The sequence below is a fragment of the Rhipicephalus microplus genome, unplaced genomic scaffold (assembly GCF_043290135.1).
Source record: "Rhipicephalus microplus isolate Deutch F79 unplaced genomic scaffold, USDA_Rmic scaffold_12, whole genome shotgun sequence".
Lineage (NCBI taxonomy): Eukaryota > Metazoa > Arthropoda > Arachnida > Ixodida > Ixodidae > Rhipicephalus > Rhipicephalus microplus.
This window is the reverse complement of record NW_027464585.1, coordinates 37670892-37697261: the sequence shown is the minus strand read 5'-3', so window position 1 is coordinate 37697261 and position 26370 is coordinate 37670892. Positions and strand designations below refer to the sequence as shown.

Sequence of the window (26370 nt, the reverse complement as noted above, 5' to 3'; positions counted from 1 at the left end):
ATTCACATTTGCGATAAACAGTAAAGTAACTCGAGTACAGACTACAGTACAGACAATATGGCACGCTCAAAATGGCAAATACACTGAGATGTGAAAACCACTTCAGGCAGCGAATTCCATTTCGATACTGTACGTGGGAAAAACGAATTCTTGAACATGTTTGTGTGGGCTCGATACGGAAGCAATTTGTGCGTGTGCCTATGTCTCGTGGGGCGCGAGTGAAATGGTTGAATGTATACCGATGCATTTACCTTTGTAGAACCAGTATAAAGAGCAAACAGCAGTTTCAGCCTATCAATTTTTCGTCTAACTTCCAGGGTTGAAATGCTATTCGCCAGCATTAGAGAAGTTGGCGAGTCGGTGGTCCTATATTTATTTATTTATTTATTTATTTAGAGTACCTACAGCGCCCGCGAGGGGCATTAGTGTAGGGGGGAGATAACGATTTCGAAATGCAGAAAGGCGACAGTTCATTAAGACTGAATTGAACATAAAAGAAATACAGATACATAATAAAGCATCCAATGGTGACACGTAATAAACATTGACGTGTGTGAAGGTACAGCAGCAAGAAAAAAAAGAAATATATATATAAAATGCATACGCACACACACACACACACACACATATATATATATATATATATATATATATATATATATATATATATATATATATATATATATATATATATATATATATATATATATATATATACAGATAAAAGCAGGCGAAAAGAACTGAAGCCTAGATCGCTAGAGAGATGAAACGAAAGTGTAGACAACTTTAATGTGTGCTCAGGCTACGATAAAATATGATGTTCCAGCGCAGTGGTGAATGTTTCCCTGGACACGGCTACAATTTCATAAGGTAGTTTATTCCATTGCTTAATTGATCGCGGAAAGAATGAATATTTAAAAAGGTTAATTCTAGTAGCGAAGTCGCGCACTTTAAGGGGGTGATCAGTACGAGCAGATATATATACGTAGGCTCCGATATGTAGTTTTCTTTGTGAATACCCGTTAAACCATGTTGAAAATGGCATTTGTAGAAAATGATGCGTATAGCGCGCCGCTGCACCATTTCAAGCCGGTACTTATTTTTTTTTTAAGGAAGGGGTCCCATACGACCGAAGCGTATTGCAGTTTAGGAAGTATTATCATTTTGAAGGCCAGTAATTTGACAAGAGTTGGTGACACTTTCGAGTTTATGCCGTAAAAGGCCTAACTTGCGTGTGGCAGATTCGCAGATGTTTTCTATGTGCTTTGACCACGACAGAGTATTGGTGAACGTTATCCCGAGGTATTTGTACTGGCTTTTTTCTACCACTGGTGCACCATTTAATGAATAGGAAAACTGAAAGGGTTGTTTTTTCTTCGTTACACGAAGTAGAACTGTTTTGTCAGCGTTCAAGCTCATACCCCAGGTAGTGCACCACTGACCAATTTCCGTCAAACTGCTGTTTAACAAGACTTGGTCATCGGTGCCCGTGATTTCCTTGAATATAAGACAGTCGTCTGCAAACAATTTTATAGAAACTCTCGGGTCAATAGCTGATGTTATGTCATTGATGTAAATTAAAATAAGAACCGGTCCCAGAACACTGCCCTGTGGAATGCCAGATGTCACACCAAGTCTTTCAGATGCGCAACCGTCGACTTCCACAAACTGTGTTCTGTTTGTTAAATATGATTTGATCCAGTTAATTTTAAACGCAGGAAGGCCCAGAGAAGAAAGCTTAGTGAGTAGTTTATCATGGGGTACGCGATCAAAGGCTTTACTGAAGTCAAGAAAGACTAAATCTATTTGGCTGGATGAATCGAAAGCTTTTGCGATTTTATGAGCGGTTGTATCAAGTTGAGTAGTGGTAGAAAGGTCTTTGCGGAACCCATGTTGGAACTCGGAAAGGACGCTGTTTGTTTCCAGAAATTTATTAATAAAAGAGGCGATTATGTGTTCCAAAATTTTGCAGCAGGTTGATGTTAGTGAGATGGGTCGATAATTTTCCATGTTCAAGCTATTTTCTTTTTTAAAGACAGCCACAACGCGAGCTAGGCGCCAATCGTCAGGCAAGACTGAGTGGCGCAAGCATAAACGAAAGATGGCGGTCAAAATGTGCGATATCGGCTCGGCATAACGGCGCAAAAAAGCATTTGAAATTAAGTCTGGCCCTTCTGGCGACTTTTCATTTATATCCAGCAGAAATGCAAGAACGCCTTCGCAAGATATAAATTCAGGATCAATATCAGTCACATTGGTGAACAGCCTGTTTGTCTGGGGAGAGAAGACCGAATGGAAATACTCGTTCATTGTATTAGCAATGGTCTTTGGTTGAGTTATAAGGAGGTTGTTTTGTTCAATTTGTTCCAAGCGTTTTTTACTGCCACCCAGCTAGCGCCAGAACTTTTGTGGTTGTGTTCATATAAAATTTGGCAACGTGGTCAAAAAATATTTCTTTCTGGCTGTAGATAAACTTGCTGAAAGCTGTGTTTCAAGACTCTGAATGAGTTCAGCTCTAGGTAGTTTAATTTTCTTGCCCCATTTCAGTTTCCGCTATAAATGAACAATATTCCTGTATACCCAGGGACCAGCTCGGTTTGTTTTGATTTTTTTACGAGGGACACAGGTACGAATACAATCGAGGACCATCCTCTTAAATTCAAGCCATAGTGAGAGGGGATTTTCATTTGATACGTTGTCGGCAAACGCCCAAAGCTCGTCTAAGATTGCCTGGTCGTCAGCACGGGCAAAGTTACTAATAATTTCTGCCTTGGGCTTCGCGTTTTTAGCCCAGTTTTCAACGGAACAAGTAATAAAAACGAGCTTATGGTTCTATATACCTTCCTCTGTGTAAACATCATGCTGTAACGTAGCTTTGCTGATAAAAACAAGATCCAAAATTGTACCACCATCACCAGACGGACGAGTGACCTCCTTTACCACTTGGTCCAAGTCACATGCCATCATTATATCAAGAAGTGGGTTATCATCTGTATGGCAAAGGTGGTCACTCGTCCAGTTGATAGATGGCATGTTAAAATCACCCGCCATAATAATCTTGCCCAGATTTGTTGCTGTCATATAATCCAAAAGCATCGTTAGAAACTCGGGTGGGGAAGACGGTGGCCTGTATACTGCACAAACTGTAAATACATGACCCCGGAAAGTTACTTTCAAAAAGAGGCTTTCATGAGAATCAATCTGCGGAAGCAGAGTGACTGAGAAGAATTTTTTAATATGACAGCAACTCCTCCTCCCCGAGAAGAGCGGTCGCGACGGAACATTTGGTGCGAGTCAAGTACAATACAGTCGTCGCTGACACCATCGTGCAACCATGTTTCACTTATGACCGTCAGATGGGGATCATATTTGTACGAGAGACTTTCTAACTTAGCAGTTTTATTTGCTATGCTTCGGGCATTCATACTTAGGATCCTTTGTTGTTTTAGTACACCGCAAGCTTCCCGTCAAGGCTCGGCAGGTGTGACTTTGTTTGCAGAAGCCATGTGCGCAGTACCCGGGAAGGGTTTAACACGAGTTACACGAGCGCTCAAGGCAATGCGTTGTTGCCTAGTGTCATCCCAGGTATAACTTACACCATCGATCTTCAGCTTATCATAGATAATCGAGACGCTTTTGCCGTTTGCCTTGTTGGCTTTCGCGGATTGCCATAACAGTTTGCGCTTCCGTAGTGTGGATTTACTGAAATCGTTTTGGCGCACCCAAATTGTTCAAAGCGCACCCAAATCGTCGACATGCAGGAGAAGAGTTTCTCGATTTATAGTGAATTTGTTCTAGTCAGCTTTTCGACTAGAACTTTAAACCTTCCTCTTGGTGAACCTAAAACATAATTTTTTTTTCGTCTGATCACGCAACCTCAGGAGAAAATGCTTACTTCTGCGTTTGTGTCACACCGCACTTTTTAAGAAGATGAGCAGCGATCAGAATCGCTCGCAATCTAACGTGTTTGTGTGACTGAGGAATTATAAATTTTAATAATGTGATAAATAAACTACAGCTGCAGGGTCACCCGAATAATTATAGTTTACTCGCGAGGAAACTATTCACGAAACAAACTTTCTAGTCCAATCTACCTAATTATAAAATATATATTCATACCCAAAGTATAAGTTACCTTGAACGCGCCAATCTTCAATAGCGACAAAACGACAGGTGATGAGTCATAATTGCTCGCACAGATGAGAGCCAACGTGACGGTATCACTTAAAAATAACGAAATGCAACGACGACAAAACGTGGACACCACAGCGTACATGTTGTGCGGCGATTGATGTTAAGCCCGGCTACTTCGTGTCCCGTGTTGTGTAGAACAGTACACATCATCGCTATCGCTCAAACTACAAAATGAACAGCTCTGCAATGAATTTTCAGTAACAGCTTTCACGTTATGGTACCCATTTTAGCTTGTTTCCCACGGGTGGAAGAGGACAGCGACCAGTGTGTTCCCGGTAACCGGGGGCTTTCGACTAGTTTAACCTCTGAGTATCGCTCCTGTGCCATTAGTCTGCGCTGAGATTAACTTTGACTTTGATGAAGTGGTCAGAACAGACCTACGTGCTCTTAGCGCGAATCCTGTTTTTTCGAGTGATCGCTGCAATGCAGGTGCTCTTTCCATAGTCATCGGTCAGAAAACGTTTTGACTAGCATACAAAATTATTTCAGGCATGAACTGCATTCAAAGCTGTGCTCGAGTTGCCAGCGCTTCACCGGAATAATTTGATGTGCATAAAACCTCTGAATGCAAGCAGCCGCGGCCAGCAACAAACACTAAAACCACGCCAGAAGAAGCAAAAATGGAAGTTCTCAGGGGCGATTTTCCGGTGAACGCCAAATTTCTTTAGACACCGGCAGGCGAAACCGTCTATGTACCTAGTAGTTTTCTGGCCATGATTTTGCTAAAAAAGTAAAATGAGAGCAGGAGGCCTTTTTTTGTGCACGAAGCTGGTGACAAATGCCTTATTAGCAGGCTGCCTACCTCTTTCTCTAGTGATTGTTTTGGCTTAGTCATGTTGTGGCGATGTAAGGCCCGCGACCATTTCGTGGGCATTTCCGCTATACGGCTAGTATAGCCGCTCTCTTTCCTTCGTCCGCGTGCTGGTAACGACGCGTGGTGATAGATGGCGCCCGACGAGGAATTGGCGCGTGTTCTTGTGCGCTGCGAGAATCAGCGAGGCCCAGTTAGGGTGATTAGAATAGGAAAATGTGGTGACCGGCCTTCGAAGGCTGGCCCAAAAGCGCGTTCTTTCCGCGCGATAGTGCTGCCAGCGGGAAAGAAGACGCAAACCCAAAAGTTGGTGGGTTAAGGAAGTTAAGAGAGTGATAGCAAAACGTCAGGAAGCGTCTAGAGAACACAGACATACTTAGCTGTGGCGTGAACCAACAGATGATGTTGAAAGAAAATGGGAAATCTTTCTAAGCTGTAGAAGGGATGCATCCCTTCTGATCAATGAAAATATTTGAAGAAAGGGAGCTCAGTAGCTGGCAGAAGTATATGAAAAAGATAGAAAGGTAGCTATGAAATTTGGGAATCATATAAACTCCCTAAGAAATGAGACGAGCCTAGAGCAGATGTTTAACCCTACAGCTCAAGGTGCTAGGCTAGAAGGACACGAAGCTATTCAATATATAAGAACAAGGGTGCCAGAAGAATTTCAACAAATAAGCGCTTTATGCACCACAATACACAGGGATGAATCGAGTGGCGCAATGGCTCCATTTTCACAACGAGAGTGAGAAAGGGCTGAGAAAAGGGTTCCTAGAAGTACAATAACAGGCCCAGACGGCATTCCAATTATGGTGATAAAAACAATAGGTCCGAAGTTTAGGCAGGCTTTGAAAGAGGCAGTGAGCAAAATAATAATCGATGGTGAAGTTCCCGATGGATGGAAACTTAGCAGGATGAGCGTGATCTATAAAGGAAAGGGGGACAAAGCTGACATAAACAACTACCGTCCTATAACAGTGACCTAAGTGGTCTACAAGCTGGCGATGCAGATTATAAAGGAAAGATTGCTGGCATGGATAGATGATGAGGGGGTGCTGGAGGAACTGCGGAATGGGTTTCGGAAACACAGGAGGTTGGAAGACAATCAGTTCACTCGGACGCAGTGCATTGAAATAGCAGAAAAGGAACACAGGCCCCTGTGGCTAGCATTTTTGGATATCAAGAGAGCGTACGATGGCGTGGTTCAAGAATAATTGTGGAGAATACTGGACGCACTAGGCGTGGAAGATGTAGTCAGTAATCATTTAAAGGATATCTATAAAGATAACAAAGTAGTTATAAAGTGGCAAAAACAGGTTTCCAGGCCTGCAGAGGTAAAACGGTGGCTTAGGCAGAGGTGTCCCCTGCCACAGTCATTATTCATGATGTACCTACAAGGATTAGAGGCCAAATTAGAGGGAAGTGGACTGGGCTTCAACCTCTCCTTCGTTAAACAAGGAAAACTCATTGAACAGGCACTACCAGCATTGATGTACGCAGATAATATAGTGCTAAAGGACGACAACAAGGAAGATTTGCTGAGATTGGTGGACATCTGCGGTAATGAGGGAGATAGGTTAGAATTCAGATTCAATAAGGAAAAATCAGCAGTCATAATTTTTAATGACAATGAAGGTAGTGAGCACAGAATACCGAAAGTCACGCTAGAGATAACAGATAAATACAAATATCTGGGCGTATGAATAAGCAATGGGGCCGAGTACCTAAGGGAACACGAAATTTACGTGACGACTAAAGTTAACAGGAATGCAGCGGTAATTAAAAACTGGGTACTGTGGAATTACAATAGGTATGATGTCGTGAGAGTAATAAAGAAAGGGGTCATGGTTCCTGGTCTGACGTTCAGCAATGCGGTCTTGTGCATGAGATCAGAAGTTCCAGCAAGATTATAAATTTTGCAACGTGAAATAGGTAGGCTTGCCTTATGAGCTCACGCGAATACACCAAATTAGAGAGTACAAGGTAATATGGGATTGACATCATTTGAGGGCAGGGAAGCTAGCAGCAAGAGAAAATTTGAGAAGCGACTGAGAGAAATGGGGATGGGGGAGGAGCGTTGGATTAGGAAGGTATTCAGCTTCTTGTACATAAAGAATGTCGATACAAAATGGAGGAAGCCAACTAGAAAATTGACTGGTAATTACTTAGAAAACAGCGGGGGGCCAAACCATAAAGAATTATCGATTAAGAAAAAGGTGAAGGAAGCTGAGACCTGAAGTGAAGGAAGCTGAGTGAAAATTAACCCCTTCATTGCAAAGTACGAATCCTCAACCTCGTATTTTGAGCAAAAAGTAAATGTAGTTTTTGGTTCATTAAGTACTACGGCTTGGTGGCGCTAGCCATCACCCGATCTACAGAGTACCGCCATATCCATCCACCCACCCACCCACCCACTCACCTAACCACCCACCCACCCACCCACCCACACACCCACCCACCCACCCATCCATCCATCCATCCATCCATCCATCCATCCATCCATCCATCCATCCATCCATCCATCCATCCATCCATCCACCCATCCATCCGTCCATCCATCCATCCATCCATCCATCCATCCATCCATCCATCCATCCATCCATCCATCCATCTATCCATCCATCCATCCATCCATCCATCCATCCATTCATCCATCCATCCATCCATCCATCCATCCATCCATCCATCCATCCATCCATCCATCCATCCATCCATCCATCCATCCATCCATCCATCCATCCATCCATCCATCCATCCATCCATCCATCCATTGTGTAGAACGTCGTAGAGCGCGTAGTGTGGCTCAGTAATAAAGCAAGATTCAGTAAAGAAAAAAAACAACGTACGTGCTGTGGGGGAGTTAAGAAAAGGCGGGAACATGTCTTGATTGAATACGGTGATGTTCACCCAGGTATACGTGTGGGTACAAGCCTATATACAGGTATTCGTGTGGCTACAGTCATACATGAGGCTTTGTGTGTCAGGGACAAACATGGAAAGCTAAACACGTCTGCAATAGAAGCAAGAGACGGTTAGAGTATTCGTGGCAAAAAAGTAAAAATAAAACACCTAAATAGTGGGAAAATGAGGTCATTCTGCCTGAACAGACAGAGAGATGAAACACAAGCATATATTTTTTGTTATATGATCAATTTATTCAAACATAAAAGAAGATTTTGTATGTTTTTTTGCAAGCCTGGTGGCACCCTTGTCCCCGCCCCGTTATAAAGAGGACGCTTATGGCATCGAACCATTCATCCATGCTTTTCTCACGTCGTCTGCTTGCCTCTGGAGGGGAAAGTCCCGAAGCAAACTGCGCTCAGTTTTAACGCTGCGGCTTTTTTCATGCTGATTGGCCTATTTATTTAGTGCTGTACTCATTAGGTATATACAAAGAAGATTCAGCGGGTGAAAAATTTACCTAGTAAAAAAGCAAGAAATGCCGACCACGCTGCTGATACTGATACGGCTATTCGCGGCCACTTCTTGCGAGTTTGATGCATGTTCTGTAAAAAGCAGTTTAGAGAAATCGCTCGCGCAGACTGGCATGTTGGAAAAACCCTGCACGTGCCACACGCAGATAAGTTAGTGTTCGGATTGTTATAGTAAACCAAAGAGTGGAAGTCAATACAGTTTTTTTCTGAATGTGGTAAAAGCGTGTATGAAAATAGAATACTCCGGTGGCTTCATACAAGTTCATTAGAAACAGTTCATGAAAACATTACATGAAACAGGGCTTCACCTTCTTCGCTTTATTCTGTGTAGCCTGCTGGTTTAGCCCTCTCAAAGAAAATGAACACGCGTAACGCAGTATAACTTGACATCGGATCTTGTTAAATACGCTAAATGATCCCAGCAGCCAATTTGTGGCACGTTGGCTGCTAGGCTCAAAAATCCTTCACTACTTTGGTGTGCAGTCGTGTGGTGCTAATTGCATGGGTTAACCATTCCTCAAGGGTTTCGATTAGACTGTATACATGGACTGAGGAGTGAAAAAGGACCCCCCCCCCCCCCGCCCCCATGGTTCACTTTTTACACACTTCTGCTGGCAACTGGTTCAATACACTATCACGTGTTACGAGACAAGCATCCTTGCCAGCGTTGCAATAGGTTGAAAAGCCCGCTTCCTCGCAACATATCCTGCAATAGGCGGTCATCACTGTGTTCTTCGACATAGTCAGCATGACACTTCTGTTGCTGCTTCGACAGGTAGTGTGATTTCGTCAGAAGGTGGTGCTTCCTTTTCATACAACAGCTGGTTCTCGGACAGCAGGGTCTCCAAAAGTCCGGGAGACGTGTTTCTACCCTTCGGGCTTTTCGCCAAAATGTGAAAGGTAATGCACCTGCATACATACAAACAAATTAGATAAATACACTTTCAATTACATTCGTTGCATTTCAATGTACAGGACTGAAAATGCTCGAGAATACTTTATTATTAGGAGTAGCTGTGCTGGAGTGGGGTGATAATTAGCTCCACTGGCTTCTCTGTCGATAACAAGGGAACGCTGCAAGTAGTCTTGGCTTTGGCGGAAGGTCATCAAAAACCTGATGCGAACCATTTCAGTTAAGTACTTCGACAGGTCCTTTGCAGATTAGATCGTCACACGCAGGACTTCAGCTGCGCTCTTGCTTATGAAGCCGAGCCCTTCTGCATGAGCCTCTTACTGGTTGAGAAATTTCAGTATGTTTTCAAGTGCAGTTTCTTTAGTGCTGCCACGTCTGAAACAACCTGAAAAGTATTTATATCGGCACATGAAAAAGAACGCAACTGTGCACATACCTCAGAGATTCTGCTGGAAACCGCGTCGTCATGGCGTCAATTGTTTGAGCCATCATGTTGATAAAAACTTTTGTAGGCTCCAGACTTGGGTACTCTTACTCATTTTTTTTTCTCTGTGAAAATTCATCGCGTGCTCAACTGCCCTAATGAAAATAGCAAAAACAAGATTGACAATGATCTTAGCGAAACCACTATGGTATGTGTGAGAACGCGTTAACTTGGGTGCAACTTTCAATGTTAAGGGACTACAGCCAACCTTCCAAGTCGTTGCCCCATGTTCCCAAAGAACTTGTAAGAGATTGGTATAATTAGCAAATCTGCTTTACTAAGGACCCCAAAACTCAAACAATTGTGTGAATAAAGTAACTTTCTTGCTTGGCCCTTGTGTATGTTGAAGCCATTCTTAATCATGATGTTTCGCACCTATTTCACTAGATGAGGAAAGTCTGATATGAAACTGAGGAAGCGCTTGTTGTCGCATAGATGTGTAACCTTACATCGCACGTGTTTAGCTTTTCCATAAACACCCATGCTGCGCCACATTAAACGGTTCCATGATGCGCCGTCCATGCCGATTTAATCCACGTAAAAATTAGATTTCGCGCACGGCAGACTTGCTCCTATGAGTATCTTTTACCCAAGAACCCCAAGTGGTCATAATCTTCATACGCACACTACAGCGTATCTCAAAATGATATCTTGTTTGGCACATGAAAGCCTACAAATTATCAATATAGAACAGGCACGATCATTTTGGACCAAAAAAAGGCACTCAGCGGGAAAACAGAAACTGTGTGTTAGGAAAACTGAACAACAAGTAAAAATCAAAGACAATTGATGCTTCTCGCGCAAGGCGTGAATTCCGATGTTACTGAGCAACGGCAGCCAGTTAGCAAAACACAGTCCGCATCGGCTGACTCCAGGAAGCTAAGCTTCGAGTAGTACGCTGCTTTGCTCGTAACAAGAACTCCGTTTTTTGCATTAATGAAGTTGAACAGAGGCATCTTATCATCGAGTGCTTACTGCGAGAGTATCTTTTATGGCAGCTCAGCGGCGGAAGTGAACGTGGCCCCGCATAAGTCTTTTGGACAAGGAAACTTTCTTTTGCACGCAACTGTTCACAAAAATACTATGCCTGCCTATCGTATCATTCAGTTCACGTCGTGGCATCAGATGGAGTTAGGTGGTGGTGGCCAGACGAATAGACACATTGAAAATGTGTTAGTCTTGAAGTGCCCGACTGAACGCTCAGCGGGCCATATAAAAGAAAAATTTACATATGTCATATGTTTGTCGGGTTACCACCAAAATTGGCTGAGACAGAAGGCCTCCACCACAGCTTATACGCCGATGATATCACCCTCTGGGTTGCCGAGGGGAATGACGGACATATCGAGCAAACGTTGCCGGAGGCGGTCAGGGTCGTAGACCTTCGCGACATAGGCCTCGCATATTCCGCGACTAGATCGGAGCTACTTCTCTACAGACCGACATGCAGGGGCCGTAAACCCAAGAACGCCAATTTTTCCAGCCAGCGTGCAGACGGAGATATTAAAATATTAACATCGGACGGCACTATCATCTCACAAGTTAACAACATTCGAGGACTGGGCTTGCACCCGTTGGTCGATGACCACAACGGTGAAACTATAGGCAGGTAGATGGTACTGTCAATAGAACGTTCCGGCTACTGCAACAAATAACAAATTGCCATAGTTGAATGAAAGAAAACAACACCATCTGTCTGGTACATGCTTTCGTAATGAGCCACATAACGTACGTCACCTCCTACATTAAGTGGCATGCGACTGAACGAACCAAGCTACACCGTCTCAACTGCAAGTCATAGAAACGCACAATAGGCCTACCAATAAATACTAGCACAGAAAGTTTTCTCGAGCTGGGGCTGCACAATACCCTAGTTGAACTGATTGATGCACACAACATCGCCCAGTACGAACGTTTAGCGAGCACCAGAACTGGTCAACACTTCCTTGAGAGCCTGAGCATAAACTACCACACACAGAGTGGCAAAAAGGTCGGAATACCCAAAAATATTCGAGAGAGCATCGTCGTTCAGCCGTTGCCCAGGAATATGCATTCCACTCATCACATCAGTAGGTGCAACAAACATGTGACGCTTCACAAGTGAATGTGGGCAAGGAAGATGAGGAAGACGAAGGGTCAGAATAAACTGGTGTTCTGGCTGACGCCATGTCTCATCCGTTACACTAAGTCGACAGGATCTACCGCAGCAACATCATGAGCCCACCAAAGAAGATGATCAGCCTGCCGAAATACACCGGAGCTGAAGACGACGTCCCTGTTGACAAGTGGCACTGCTACTTACATGGACGACCATTCACTGTTGTCACCGATCATGCTGCTTTACAATGGCTCAGAAACATAAAAAACCCACATGGCCGGCTCTTTCGATGGTCTTTGAAGCTGTCGATGTATGACGTTAACATTCGACATCAAAAAGGCAGCGAAAACATCGAGGCGAACGCATTTTCGCGAAGCCCTATGGTTCAACTCCTTTCACTACCAGAACTTCAAACTTACCAGGATGACCACCCTCGCTGCAAGTACACAACGGAAAACGGGGTCACTATCGTGACACGTAAGGGAATTCGCAAAGTGTACGTTCCTCTCAAGCTTCGACAGGGCCTGCTGCAGAAAGCACACTGTCAGTTCGGACACGTCGGAGTAAAGAAAACTCTGGGCTTGTTGTCATCATCCTACTATTGGCCGGAAATCATCACAGACGTTTCATCCTACGTCCGCCACTGTGACATATGTCAGCGTTGCAAAAAGCCGAAAACCAAGAGATTCGGATCTCTCGAGTCACTACCACCTGCAGAACAACCCTTCGATCTTTTAGCAATGGACACTATAGGTGGCTTTTCAGGATATGGCTCGACAAAGAAGTTTATTCACTTGGCGATCGACCACGCTACGCGGTATGTCTGGGCGTTTCCCCACAAGAACGAAACTTGTGACGCATACATTTCGTGCATCACCGCCATCTTTGCAGCAGGAAAACCCAAGAAGTTCCTATCTGATCGTGGACCAGCTTTCACAGTTGGAAAATTCAAGCAGTTTCTAAAACGCAATGGTGTCCACCAATTGTTCACATCCTCCCAACACCCTCAATGTAATGGCATGAACGAACGTACAAATCAGACTATTGTAACCCGGCTAAAGTGCAAAATGAATGAGCAGCCACAGAAGTCTTGGGTCAAACATCTTTCGGATGTTGTCGATGAATACAACAGAACCCCACATGAAGTAACACGATATCCACCATCGTACCTAATGTATGGAATTCCTTCATACGACACAATTTTAGACGCACCAATGGAGAGTGTGCAAGAAGCAAGGAAAAGTGCAATCAAGAACACGCTTGCCTATCATGAGAAGAACAAGATAATCTACGACAAAAAATTCCTACCACAAGATCTCCAACCTGGTGAATTGGTCCTCTACGAAACACCTTGGCACCCGAACAAAGGAAAGCTCAGTTCAGTCATGGAAGGACCTTACACAATTCTTCGCAGAGTCTCTCCTGTGAACTATGAGATCGACCGATGTGTAGCTCCGTTAAGCAGAACTACTGATATTGTGCACGTCAACAAACTGCGTCGCTACTATTGTCCCAATAAGTTGACGCTCTCTCGGGGGGAGGGGGAAACGTGTGACGCTTCACAAGTGAATGTGGGCAAGGAAGATGAGGAAGACGAAGGGTCAGAATAAACTGGTGTTCTGGCTGACGCCATGTCTCATCCGTTACAAACATGCACGAGATCTGGGAAAAAAATTGGCAACTGTCAAGACACCGTTTACGTAGACGTGACCCGTTACGAGCTGCAACGCGGTTTTGCCGTATCGACCACGAATCACGCCGGCACTTGCTATACGAGTGCTACAATACGTACCAAAGAAACGCAGGTGGCCGAAGAAGCAGTAATGGCTATAGCTGTAGCTACTACAGACGTCGAAGTGATCATAGACGACTCCCAGGCGGCCATACACCATACGAAACTTCGCCGGCGGCCGGATCATCCGCGAAGCAGCACGCATTCTCAAAATTCGCGAAGTCAGTATTTGCCACAAAAACGACAGTTTCCTCGTGCGGACCCCCGCCCACACAGATCCTCCACTCGTGGCCAATGCGACTGCCCACGCCGAAGCTCGAGGCATTGCACTCCGAGCTGTGGCACCTGCTGGCAGCCCCGATGTCTCGCAGACATCGAGAACAATGCGGGAGTGGACGTGGAAGGATCGCATGACCCCTTTCAGAGATATCACCCAACACTACAGACTGAACAAATGCAAATATCCACCACCACACGAAAAACTGGGTGGGCTCGGTGACTGCACCACAATGCAGCCATCTAATCCACTTACCTTTGCAGGTGGGCTCGGTGACTGCACCACAATGCAGCCATCTAATCCACTTACCTTTGCAATGCAGACGACCATACTTGTGTTTGCCAGCCTGCAGCTGTCGAACATGATAGGCCTATCCTCGGGGGCGTCATCTATGTTGGTGCTGCCGGGCTCCGAAAGCGAGCCAGGCTCCTGCCGCCTACTACGCACCAACTGCTCGTCCCCACCGGATATTACGTCGGAGGAACTACTATCACCGGAAATCACCGTGCTATGGAAGGCCGCATCGTCATCAACCACAGCATCATCAAGTATAAAGGAACATCACCCGCTGACGCCACTTCGTGGGCTCGGTGACTGCACCACAATGCAGCCATCTAATCCACTTACCTTTGCAATGCAGACGACCATACTTGTGTTTGCCAGCCTGCAGCTGTCGAACATGATAGGCCTATCCTCGGGGGCGTCATCTATGTTGGTGCTGCCGGGCTCCGAAAGCGAGCCAGGCTCCTGCCGCCTACTACGCACCAACTGCTCGTCCCCACCGGATATTACGTCGGAGGAACTACTATCACCGGAAATCACCGTGCTATGGAAGGCCGCATCGTCATCAACCACAGCATCATCAAGTATAAAGGAACATCACCCGCTGACGCCACTTCGTGGGCTCGGTGACTGCACCACAATGCAGCCATCTAATCCACTTACCTTTGCAATGCAGACGACCATACTTGTGTTTGCCAGCCTGCAGCTGTCGAACATGATAGGCCTATCCTCGGGGGCGTCATCTATGTTGGTGCTGCCGGGCTCCGAAAGCGAGCCAGGCTCCTGCCGCCTACTACGCACCAACTGCTCGTCCCCACCGGATATTACGTCGGAGGAACTACTATCACCGGAAATCACCGTGCTATGGAAGGCCGCATCGTCATCAACCACAGCATCATCAAGTATAAAGGAACATCACCCGCTGACGCCACTTCGTGGGCTCGGTGACTGCACCACAATGCAGCCATCTAATCCACTTACCTTTGCAATGCAGGTTAGTAAATCGTATGTCCTCTTCGCTAAAAAGTCGAGTAATTACTTCCTGGTGCAGTTCCCGAGCCCCCACTGCTGTATTGCTATTGCTGTTGAGTGTGCTCATATGATTCACTCGTTGCTGATCTTATCGGGTGACGTCGAAACTAATCCTGGCCCTAACGGAAACGCTGCTATTCTTACTGAGCTACAAAAGCTAAGTGCCGGCCAGGCCCAGCTGATTGCCGAAGTTCAGAGTTTGAAATCTCAACTAAGCACAACGGATAAAAGAATAACAGACTTAAACAAACGAATGGGCGATCTCGAAACACATTACCAAACTCTTCTTCCCCTCAGAAATGATATCGAAAAAACACAGGCTAACGTAATCAACATGACTAAAAAAATTCAAGAGCTAGAAACTTCCCTGGATGACGCTGAAAACAGGTCGCGCCGGAATAACCTTCTATTCTACGGCATCCCTGACCCCACTAGGAATGAAACGTGGGCTGAATCTGAAAAAATGATAATCGATATCTGCAACAATAACCTTGGACTAACAGTGCAGCCTAACGACATAGAACGCGCACATCGTCTCGGTATTCATTCACTAAACCGAAATCGTCCCATAATTGTGAAATTTTTATCATACAAAACCAGAGATGCACTTTTATCAAACGGCAGGAAACTGAAGAACACTAACTACAGCATCGGGGAGGACTTTTCCCGCCCCGTTCAATATGCGCGCAAGCAATTACTTGCATTTGCAAAAGCACGTTCGGACAAGTTCTCCTTGCGGTTCAAAACACTGCACGTCGGGTCGAAGCGCTATATATTTGACGCATCATCACACATGGTTAAGGAAATTGCATAGCGGTTACCCCGCCAACAAAGAGCAATAAAACGCCAAACGGCTTCCCCATGTCATGTTCTCTCGTTTTCCGTAATATTCACTAACATACGTAGCCTTCTTCCAAAACGTGAACTCATATCCAACATTATCTCGTCATCAAAAAGCAACATACTCGTATTAACAGAAACGTGGCTTACCAGCGATATAACGGATGCGGAAATATTAACTGACTTACAGGACTTCCACGTGTACCGAAATGACCGAAACGGCTCACGGGGGGGCGGAGTACTTATCGCAGTTCATCGGGGCATATCTTGCTCCGTTGTTAACGTCGATTCCGATACCGAATCCCTGTGGCTAATTTGTCGTACTAACACCGTAACTGTCCTACTTGGCGTCTGCTACAGGCCCCCGCAAACGGATCCAAATTTTCCATGTCATCTGAACAATTCCATTCAAAAACTTACTTCCGCTTACCCAAAGGCTCGCATTCTTCTGTTCGGTGATTTTAACTACCCTAATATCGACTGGCAAAACATAGTTACTTCTACATTATCATGTCACGCAGAGGCGAAAAACTTCCTCGATGTATGTCTCAACTTTAACCTTACACAATTAGTCGCCCAACCAACCCGTGTCACACGAGGATCAGCAAATATTCTCGACCTGATATTAACCAATAGCCCCGAGAACCTATTATCTATTACTTACCTTCCTGAGATCAGCGACCACAAGGTCATACATGCTTTATTTTCATTTACCTCGACCAAAAAACAGACGACTAATAAAACAATTGTTCTTTATGATAAGGGTAACTATAGTGCAATATCTGAAGATCTCAGTAACTCTTTTAATCAGTATGAATCTACATTTCACACGCGCTCAGTTCATGACAACTGGTTGATCTTTAAGGACAAAGTAAATCACCTCTCTGATATGTTTATCCCGAAGATTACTTTTCAAACTAACCGCAATAAACCATGGTTTTCTCGGCATTTAAAAAAACTTGAAAACAAAAAGAAACGACTTTTTCGTACCGCCAAACGCAACGGCAAGCCTACTGCATGGCAAAAATACATCGAAGCTGAAAAATCATATTTGCTATCTGTTCGTAAAGCTAAATACTCGTTTTACCATATAGACTTACCTAATCTCTTAATCAGGAACCCCAAGCAATTCTGGCAAGTTCTAAACCCCACACATCCTTCCGATATTAAACTAACGAATGATTCACACGAGACAGTGACTGACCATGATTGCGCAGAAATATTCAACGAAGCATTTGCATCTGTCTTCACTACTGAACTTGACATGCCCTCACAGTCGCCATCATTTAGCGTAGAAACTTTCATGCCTGCTGTCACCTTCTTCGAAGAAGGCATTTCATCTATAATCCACAAATTAAAACTTTCTTCATCAGCTGGTATGGATTCCATCAACTCGAAACTCCTCAAGAATGTGAAATCGACTTGCGCAGCATACTTATGTCTTATCTTCTCACAGTCACTCACCTCAGGAATCATGCCGGATGATTGGAAAACGGGCAAGGTCGTTCCAGTCTACAAATCAGGTAACAGAAACTCACCCTTGAACTACCGCCCCATTTCATTAACCAGCGTGCCTTGTAAGATCATGGAACACGTCATCTACTCACAAATCTTCAATTTTTTGGACTCCAACGAATTTTTTCATCCTTCACAGCACGGATTTCGAAAGGGCCTTTCTTGCGAAACCCAATTAGCACAATTCGTTCATGACCTACAGACTAATCTCGACTGTAATATCCAAACCGACTCAATATTCCTTGATTTTGCAAAAGCTTTCGACAAGGTTCCTCACCAGCGTCTGTTACTGAAACTTTCAAAACTAAACTTGCATCCTAACATCTTCAGGTGGCTTGAGGAGTTTCTAACTAACCGCTCGCAATCTGTCTATCTTAACGGCCACCTGTCTAAACCACTCCCAGTCACCTCAGGCGTCCCACAAGGGTCTGTTCTCGGTCCTCTCCTATTCCTAATATATATTAATGACTTACCATTGCATGTTTCCTGTAACATTCGCATGTTCGCTGACGATTGCGTAATCTATCATACTATTACTAATTGTCATGACCATCACATCCTTCAAAGCAACCTTAACAATATAATAAACTGGTGTAATATTTGGCTAATGACTCTCAACCCCACTAAATGCAAACTCTTGTCCTTCTCTCGTCGTCACAATCCCTCTCGCTTTCAGTATTCTATTTCTAAATCATGTATCGAATTAGTAGAATCGTATAAATATCTAGGAGTCACCCTTTGTTCTAATTTATCATGGCGCGCCCATATTACAAACATCATTTCAGCATCGAACAAAACACTGGGTTTTCTTAAACGCCACCTTCGCCTTTCCCCACCACATGTTAGATTACTCGCGTATAAATCGCTTATAAGACCAAAATTAGAATACGCATCTGCCATCTGGAGCCCCCATCAAGCATACCTAATCACTGCCTTGGAAGGTGTTCAAAATCGGGCCACCCGTTTCATCCATTCCTCATATTCATATGACATCAGCATTTCACCATTGAAACATGAATCTGGCCTATCACTCCTTTCTTATCGTCGCCGCATTGCTAGCCTAACTCTTTATCATAAGTTTTTTTATTCTTCACTCAATCAAGCTCCTTATATAACAGCCGCCTCACGCATTTCCCACCGCACCAGTCATTCACTTCAAGTTGCCCGCCCGCCATCACGCACCACTACGTTTGCTGCATCGTTTTTCCTCAGAGCAGCTTCAGACTGGAACGGCCTGCCCTACGACATTGTCACAATTGCCTCATCATCTACCTTCCTGGAACGCCTCACCGATCATCTGCCATGTTAATTCAATTTTAACTGTTTGTTTGCAATGTTAATTGAATCTCCGCTGTTTTGAATTGTAATCCCACCCCTTATGTAACACCCCCTGAATGGGGGCCTTTAAGGAAATAAAACTGAACTGAACTGAACTGAACTGAACTATACATGAAACAGGAGATTGCCTGGTGACAATTACAGAGTGACGCCCACCCGAACCCAGTGATCGTACGCCTCTTTTATCCGGACATTGATATATCCAACAACTGTAAACAGTGTGGAGCAAGAGCGACGCTTCAGAACATGTGGCAGTGCACCGGTAGCGTGCACCAGTCCTCTATAAACCGGGTAGACATAGCAGTATCGAACCGGGAGGCACGATAGGAGGCGGCTCTGCTCAGCTACGACCTCGCCGATCAACTGTGGGCAGTCCGGCACGCCCAGGAAGCCGCCCGTGTCCAAGGACTCGAGGCCGTTATCTAGGCTGGGGTGTTTCAAGCCCCACTTCGCTAATACCACCGGACATTCTCAATAAAGCTTTCACTCACTCACTCATGCCGTATGTTGCCTACTGATACGCTCATTTTATTTCCCGAAAAAAAAAAACACCATTTAAACTCGACAGTTTGGCCCTGGATCCACAGTACTGTTTTTGCAATCCTCTAGTCATCTGGCAGCTGTGATGAGGTAAGCAACTTTCGAAATATTAGGCCAAGAAACTCGCTACACAATTTAGCGTACCTTTTAAGAAACTCATTAAGAATATCGTCTGGACAACTAGATTTTTTGGAATCTAAGTGAACAAGTAAGTTCAATATTGCAGTATCTGTTACTTCTAGGTGATCTATGCTTAGCGAATTGTGATATAATACTGGAGAAATGATACCACTATCAGTTGTGAACACGGAATGAAAAAAAATATTGTATTTGTTAGCCTTTTCCCTTCTTTCCCCTGGACCGATGTGCGACTCTATGTTATTGGTGGCGCGAAGATATCTCCAAAATTAGTTTGGATTAATTTTAATAAAGCTTGGAAGCGTAACACTAAAGTAGTTTTGTCTGGCACTTTTTGTTTTTTGCTTAAGCTCTCATTTTGCGCACTGCAGCTTCTTTCGAATGGGCGCTTTACACTTGTGGTTTTTCGCAGCCACATGCATCATTTTCATCTTCGCTTTGCCTCGATAACCTCACGTGTTATCTAAGGATTATTCCCCGGAGCTTTCTTGTGTTTTTTGGTATGAAGTTAGTGGCACAGTACGTAACAGTAGATTTGAAACTTAGCCGAAGTAGATTAGTATTACTGGTTGCGTTGAAAGCTGGCAGTAAAAAGTTATCAAATTCATGTGCGAGATGGGTTGATATGCTCTTATCGTCAGCTCTTTCGAAAGCTATTACGGTTGAGCCACGTATTCCCAAGCAATACTGGAGCCAAGCGGCAGCAAGGATATCACAATGTGATGGTCAGATATGCCGTTAACTACGTCAGTTAGTACAATTTTTTGTTGAAATAAAAAAATTAAACCTCACTCATACTGAGCACCTGGAGACGCGTCTGCTTGTGTGCAGACGAACATTGTGGCGAGATCAAATCTATCTGAGCATTTCCTACTATAGAAAGATGCCTGGGACATCACATGTTTTCCCAAGTGAACAGGAGGTTCCAATTAGTACAGTGCTTTCTCCGCAAAGAGCACTCGAAGCCAACACTAGTACTTCCACTGGATTCGGAAGTGACGCCATCACACAAACACGACCAAGTTGCCTCCGAGACAGCAGTAGGCATTGGTTTATTCTCAGAGGCCGCCAGGTTTAAAGTGGCCACCGCAACAAGAGCTCGCAGCTAAAATAAGAACAATGATGACAGAAAAAATTAAACACCAAGAAAGCGTTGAATGCACCATACGAGATGTAGATAGGTGAATTAGCCAGTGCCTCCAGTGGGACAACGAGAGTGGGAAAGGGCAGAAAAGAGAGTTCCTAATAGCATATCATCAGGCCCTGATGACATACCAGTTATGATAGTAAAGAGAGTAGGACAAAGCTCTAAGCAAACAATAATAGAGGCAGCGAGCAAAGCAGCAAAATTGATGGTGAAGCCCTCAATGTTTGAAAACTAAGCGGAATGAGTATGATCCATAAAAGAGAGGGGGACAGAGCTGACATAAATAACTGCCGTTCTATAACAGTGCCATCCGTAGCTTACAGGCTTGTGATGCAGATAGAAAACGAAAGGCTAAAAAAGAACTACAAATTGGGTTCCCTAAACGAATGAGGTTGAAGGACAATCTATTTTTATTGATGCAGTGTATTGAAATAGCGAAAAAAAAACACCCTGTGGCTGGCATTTCTAAATATCAAGGGATTACGGTAGAGTGATTCAAGAAGACAGTATGGATTACTGGACACACTAGAAGGGAAACATGAATAACTAATCATCTAAATGATATCGATAAAAGTAACAAGGTAGTTATAAAATGCAAAGGACAGGTTTCAAGTTTTATAGACATACAACGAGGGCTTCAAAAGAGATGTCCCTTATCATCTTTGTTTTTATGCTGTATCTACAGAGGCTGGAAGCTAAATTACAGGCGAGTCAACTCGACTGCAGCGTGTATTTTGCCAAGCAAGAGAAACACGTTGAACAGTCATTGCCAGAGTTGATGTATGCAGATGATATAGCAATAATAGCCGACAACAAGGAAGATCTTCAGGGATGCATAAGTTTGTATCAAAGGTTAAACAACGGAGCTGAGTATCTAAGGGAGCATGAAAGGTAAATAATGACTAAGGGTAACAGGAATGCAGCTGTAATGAAAATAGGCCACTGTGGAACTACAATAGGTATGAGGTTGTGACAGATATTTGGAAAGGTGTCGTAGTCTCGGGTGTGACGTTCGGCAATGCAGTCTAGTGCATGAAATCAGAGGTTCAAGCAAGATTGGAAATTAAATAACGCAGCATAGGTATACTTGCTTTGGGAGCACACTAGATTACCCCGAAATCAGAAAGTACAAGGTGAAATGAAATCAACATCGTTAGAAAGCAGAGTAGCTTGACAAAAAGCGAACTCAAAAATTGTCAAGCGAGTATTTAGACAACAGCAGAATACCAAGCCAAAGAAAAGATCAGTCAAGAAGAAGGTCGAAAAACGAAGAGGGACATGTGGTAGATTGAATTGCTTACGAAATCATTAGTGGAAATCTACCGAACTTTCAAGTAGTCAATTGCAAAAGAAAAGATCTACGAGAATTCTCGGGGTAGTTCTCTGCTGTTCGAAGCCAGAACGGGAATATTGTGGACCAAGACGTACCGGTCCGAATACCAAGGCACAGACACAGTATGTAGTGCGGGTGGAGAGTAGGAGAAAATGGCTGAACACTTGATAATGTTCTGCAAAGGATCCACCCAATATTCCAAGTTAGTGGCGCGAAAATTTTCAAAGTGTTGGGGTTTAGGGACAGGGAAAATAAAATTGACTTTAAACAGCTAGAGGTAATCAGGAGGAGGCTAAATGACTGGTGGCTAAAATCAAGGCGCGAGTGAAAGTCAATCCTTCAACCCATAGTGATAGCACTTAACTTTATGACTAGGTGGCATGAGTCACTAAGTACTTGAAGAATATCTGTAAAATAAAAAAGGTAAGTATAAAATAGCAAAAACAGGTATTCGAGCCCAGAGAGATAAAATATGGCCTTAGGCAGGGGTGTTCTGTGCCACTCCTGTTATTCATGATGTACCAACAAGGATTAGAGGCCAAATTAGAGAGGAGTGCACTTGGCTTTAATCTCTATTTCGTCAAACAAGAAAAAATAAGTGATCAGGCACTACCAGTATCGATGTGCGCGGATCATATAGTTCATATGGCCGACAACAAGGAAGATTTGCAGAGATTGATGAACATCTGCGGTAATGAGGTAGATAAATTAGATTTGTGATTCAGTAAGAAAAATGAGCAGTCATAATTTTTAATAATAATGAAGGTAGTGAGCTTACAATACAAGAGGTCACGCTAGAGATAACGAATAATACAAATATTTGGGCGTAAGGATAAGAAATAGGACCGAGTACCTTAGGGAATACGTAATATATATAACGACTAAAGGAAAAGGAAAACAGAGGTGGGGAAAAAGAGGGTACCGTGGAATAACAATATATATGATGTTTGAGAGGAATTAGAAAAGGTGTCATTGTTCTTTGTCTGACTTTTGGCAGTGCGATCCTGTGCATGAGATCAGAGGTTCAAGCAAAATTAAATATTAAGCAACGTGGAATTGGTAAGCTTGCCTTAGGAGCTCACAGAAATACACAAAATCAGGAAGTACAGGTGATATGAGACGGGCATCATTCGATGGCCGGGAAGCTAGCAGCAAGATAAAACTTCAAGATTGATCGAAAGAAATGGGGGGGAGGTGTGTGCTTGGAAGGTTTTCAGCTATTTTTACATGAGAATTGTCGATATAAAATTGAAGAAGCGACGGAGAAATTTAACAGGTAAATACTTAGAAAAGAGAAGGAGGCCAAGCTAAAAAGAACTATCGGTTAAGAAGAAAGTGAAGGAAACAGAAGTCAACATGTGGAGAATTTGCATGATTAAGAAGCCCGCACTATAGATCTATTGAAATTTTAAGCAGGAAGTTGCCAAGGAAAGGATCTATGATAATACTCTGGGTTGGAGGCCTGAACGGTGGTATTGCAAACCAAGACTTATCGGGCTGAATACGAAGGGGTAGACACGTGTGCAGAGGAGGAGAGAACCACCGAGCACGATAATGTTCCGTAAAGGGCTTCACGCCATAATTCAGGGTGATGGCGCAGAGTTTTTCTTAGCACTGTGGTTTAGGGACAGGGAGGGCAAAATGGACCTTAAACTGCCAAAATTAACTAGAAGGGGGTTATCTGATTGGTGGCTATAATTAAGGCATGAGTGAAAATTAAACTGTTCATTGGAAAAAGCTAGTGCTTAACTTTGCTATTTAAAAAAAGATAAATTTAGTTTTTGTTCCCTAAGTATTATGGTTAGGTGGCGTTAGCCACCAGCCCATCTAAGGGGTACAGCCACATCCATCCATCCATCCATCTATCCATTCATCCATCCATCCATCCATCCATCCATCCATCCATCCATCCATCCATCCATCCATCCATCCATCCATCCATCCATCCATCCATCCGTCCATCCGTCCGTCCATCCGTCCGTCCGTCCGTCCACCTACCCATCCATCCATCCATCCATCCATCCATCCATCCATCCATCCATCCATCCATCCATCCATCCATCCATCCATCCATCCCTCCATCCATCCATCCATCCATCCATCCATCCATCCATCCATCCATCCATCCATCCATCCATCCATCCATCCGTCCGTCCGTTCATTCGTTCGTTCGTTCGTTGATGGATCGATCGTTTGAGGGAGTGGAGAACGAGCGAGCAGGGTAGGGCCAGGAACTAGCTCTTCGGCTGAAGTCGCAGGCATCTTTCTAGAAGAGGTGCTGATCTGAGCGATTCGCTGAGCCGCCATTTTGTTTGTACGGCAAAGTAGCCTGCATCATATTTGTCTACAATGTGGTCTTCTCGAAGATGTCTATTTCTCCGGCAACGTGAGAGTTAGAATGAGACTTATGATCGTCGGTGTCCGTTTAGCTTCCTATTTAGTCGTCTACGGTAAGTATTGGAGCATATCCTATGTGTCTGCAAGGCTCGTATTGGCTGATTTTCGAGAATTCAGTGCAGAAGCGAATACGACTATATAAACGAATATTCGCTAAAACAAAACGTTCAATTATACGGCTAACAATATTTTTCTTTCTGAGGTAACAGAATATAACTACCTTGGCCTGTACATGACAAACACCCTAAAATGAAATCGACACACTAAACAGGTGACCGCCAATGCCTGCCATAAATTCTTTTTCTTAAGAGGGTACTGAAACGGCCAACAGGTTCCGCTCGCTTGTGTGCCTAGCTCCGCCATGGTGGTGCAGTGCCTAAAATACTAAGCTGCGGACCCACAGGTCGTGGGATCGAATCCCGGCTGTGGCAGTTAAAGGGTGCAGATTTGGGTGCAGGTTAAAGAACCCCAGGTGGTCATAATTTCCGGAGGCCTCCACTACGGCGTCTCTCATAGCCGTGCGGTTGTTTTAAGACGCTAAACCACACCGATCAATCAATCAATCAAACAATCGCTCGTTAGAGTGCAAACAGTTATACTTCCAGTACATAATTTTGCCACAATTATTTGAGACCCCTTTATTCAAACTAACATAAAAAGACATGAATGGGTCAATGGAAGGCAGTACACTTTATCTATAATAACTTTTCCCGTACTTTTGCAACAGAACTCCTAAAATACGCAAATTTACCTGCGCTTACGAAACGCAATGATGTTTCCCGAATAAAAGTCTTATTTCAGCTTATAAATAAACACTATATTATTAATACTTAAGACGTAATTACTTTTTATGCTTGGTATAGGACAAGACAAAGCCATCAATTAACAACTTCATTCCGCGTAAAAAATCATTGTTTAATATATTATTTATTTCCAAGAACTGTGGCTGAATCGAATAACCTAATTAACACTCAAGTTACTCAACCTTCACTGACTTCATTTGCTACAAATATCTGTTAATAGCTTTCCGTTGTGCAACAAGATCCTGTTCCCATACGTATTTGTTGCTAGTTTTGCTACTTGATGTTTCGTAAGTGTTTCGTACATGTATGCACAATAACACAAAGAATGTATTTTTCTTTACATAAGCAATATACTTGTATTGTAGTGTTTGGAAGCAATATTCGCTACCCTTGGTTGTTTTGCTGCCTGATGTTTTTTTTTATCATAACGATGTATTTCCAACCTGCTAAAATCCTCTATGTAAATTGCAGTATTTGTAAATAAAAAATAAAGAAAACTAAAATAAGTGGCTCTCATTCACGCATATTGAATTCTAAAAAGAAAGTCCACTTCCCTTGACGGCACAACCAAACGGGAAAAGAAAAAAAAAGCTGACGTTATATCATTTCCTGAGTGCTATGAGGTACAACTAGCCATGTTAATCTATAGAAAAACTAATAACTTTCAGAGTTTTTCCGATACATAACTAAGCAGACATCTTACATACAATCTACGTACTGCTGCAGTTGTGAGGCCAATGTGTCGGACTAACTATGGCACACAGTCAATTGATAACCATATTGTTTTGCTGTGCAACAAGATTCCTGAAGTAATAGAATACGCTAGGGAGATGAAAAATATTACAAAATTTAAGAAGCGAATCACGAATGCAATAATCCAAACACACTTATAGGGTCCGTGTGCTGAAGTTTGGTAATGTATGGAATATATATGTTGTAATCGTTTTCGTTATCCTTGTTTTCATATGAAACACAAATAATGTATTTCATTATATGTAATAGTGCTGATAAAGTCTTGCATCTGTCGCTAAGGAACATGTTTGTTTAAATATTTAACCAATA

General features: G+C 43.5%; 2 protein-coding genes across 2 annotated transcripts in view; one reads left to right on the top strand and one right to left on the bottom strand.

The window, feature by feature from the left end:
* Window positions 1–26370, bottom strand: part of LOC119168164 (cytochrome P450 4V2-like) — a 952270-nt gene that overhangs the window by 4464 nt on the left and 921436 nt on the right. The window lies entirely within an intron of this gene.
* LOC142783827 (uncharacterized) lies at window positions 14212–19010 on the top strand. Its single transcript, XM_075882482.1, has one exon. The coding sequence runs from the start codon at window positions 14230–14232 to the stop codon at window positions 16069–16071; it is 1842 nt and encodes a 613-aa protein (XP_075738597.1). The 5' UTR covers window positions 14212–14229; the 3' UTR covers window positions 16072–19010.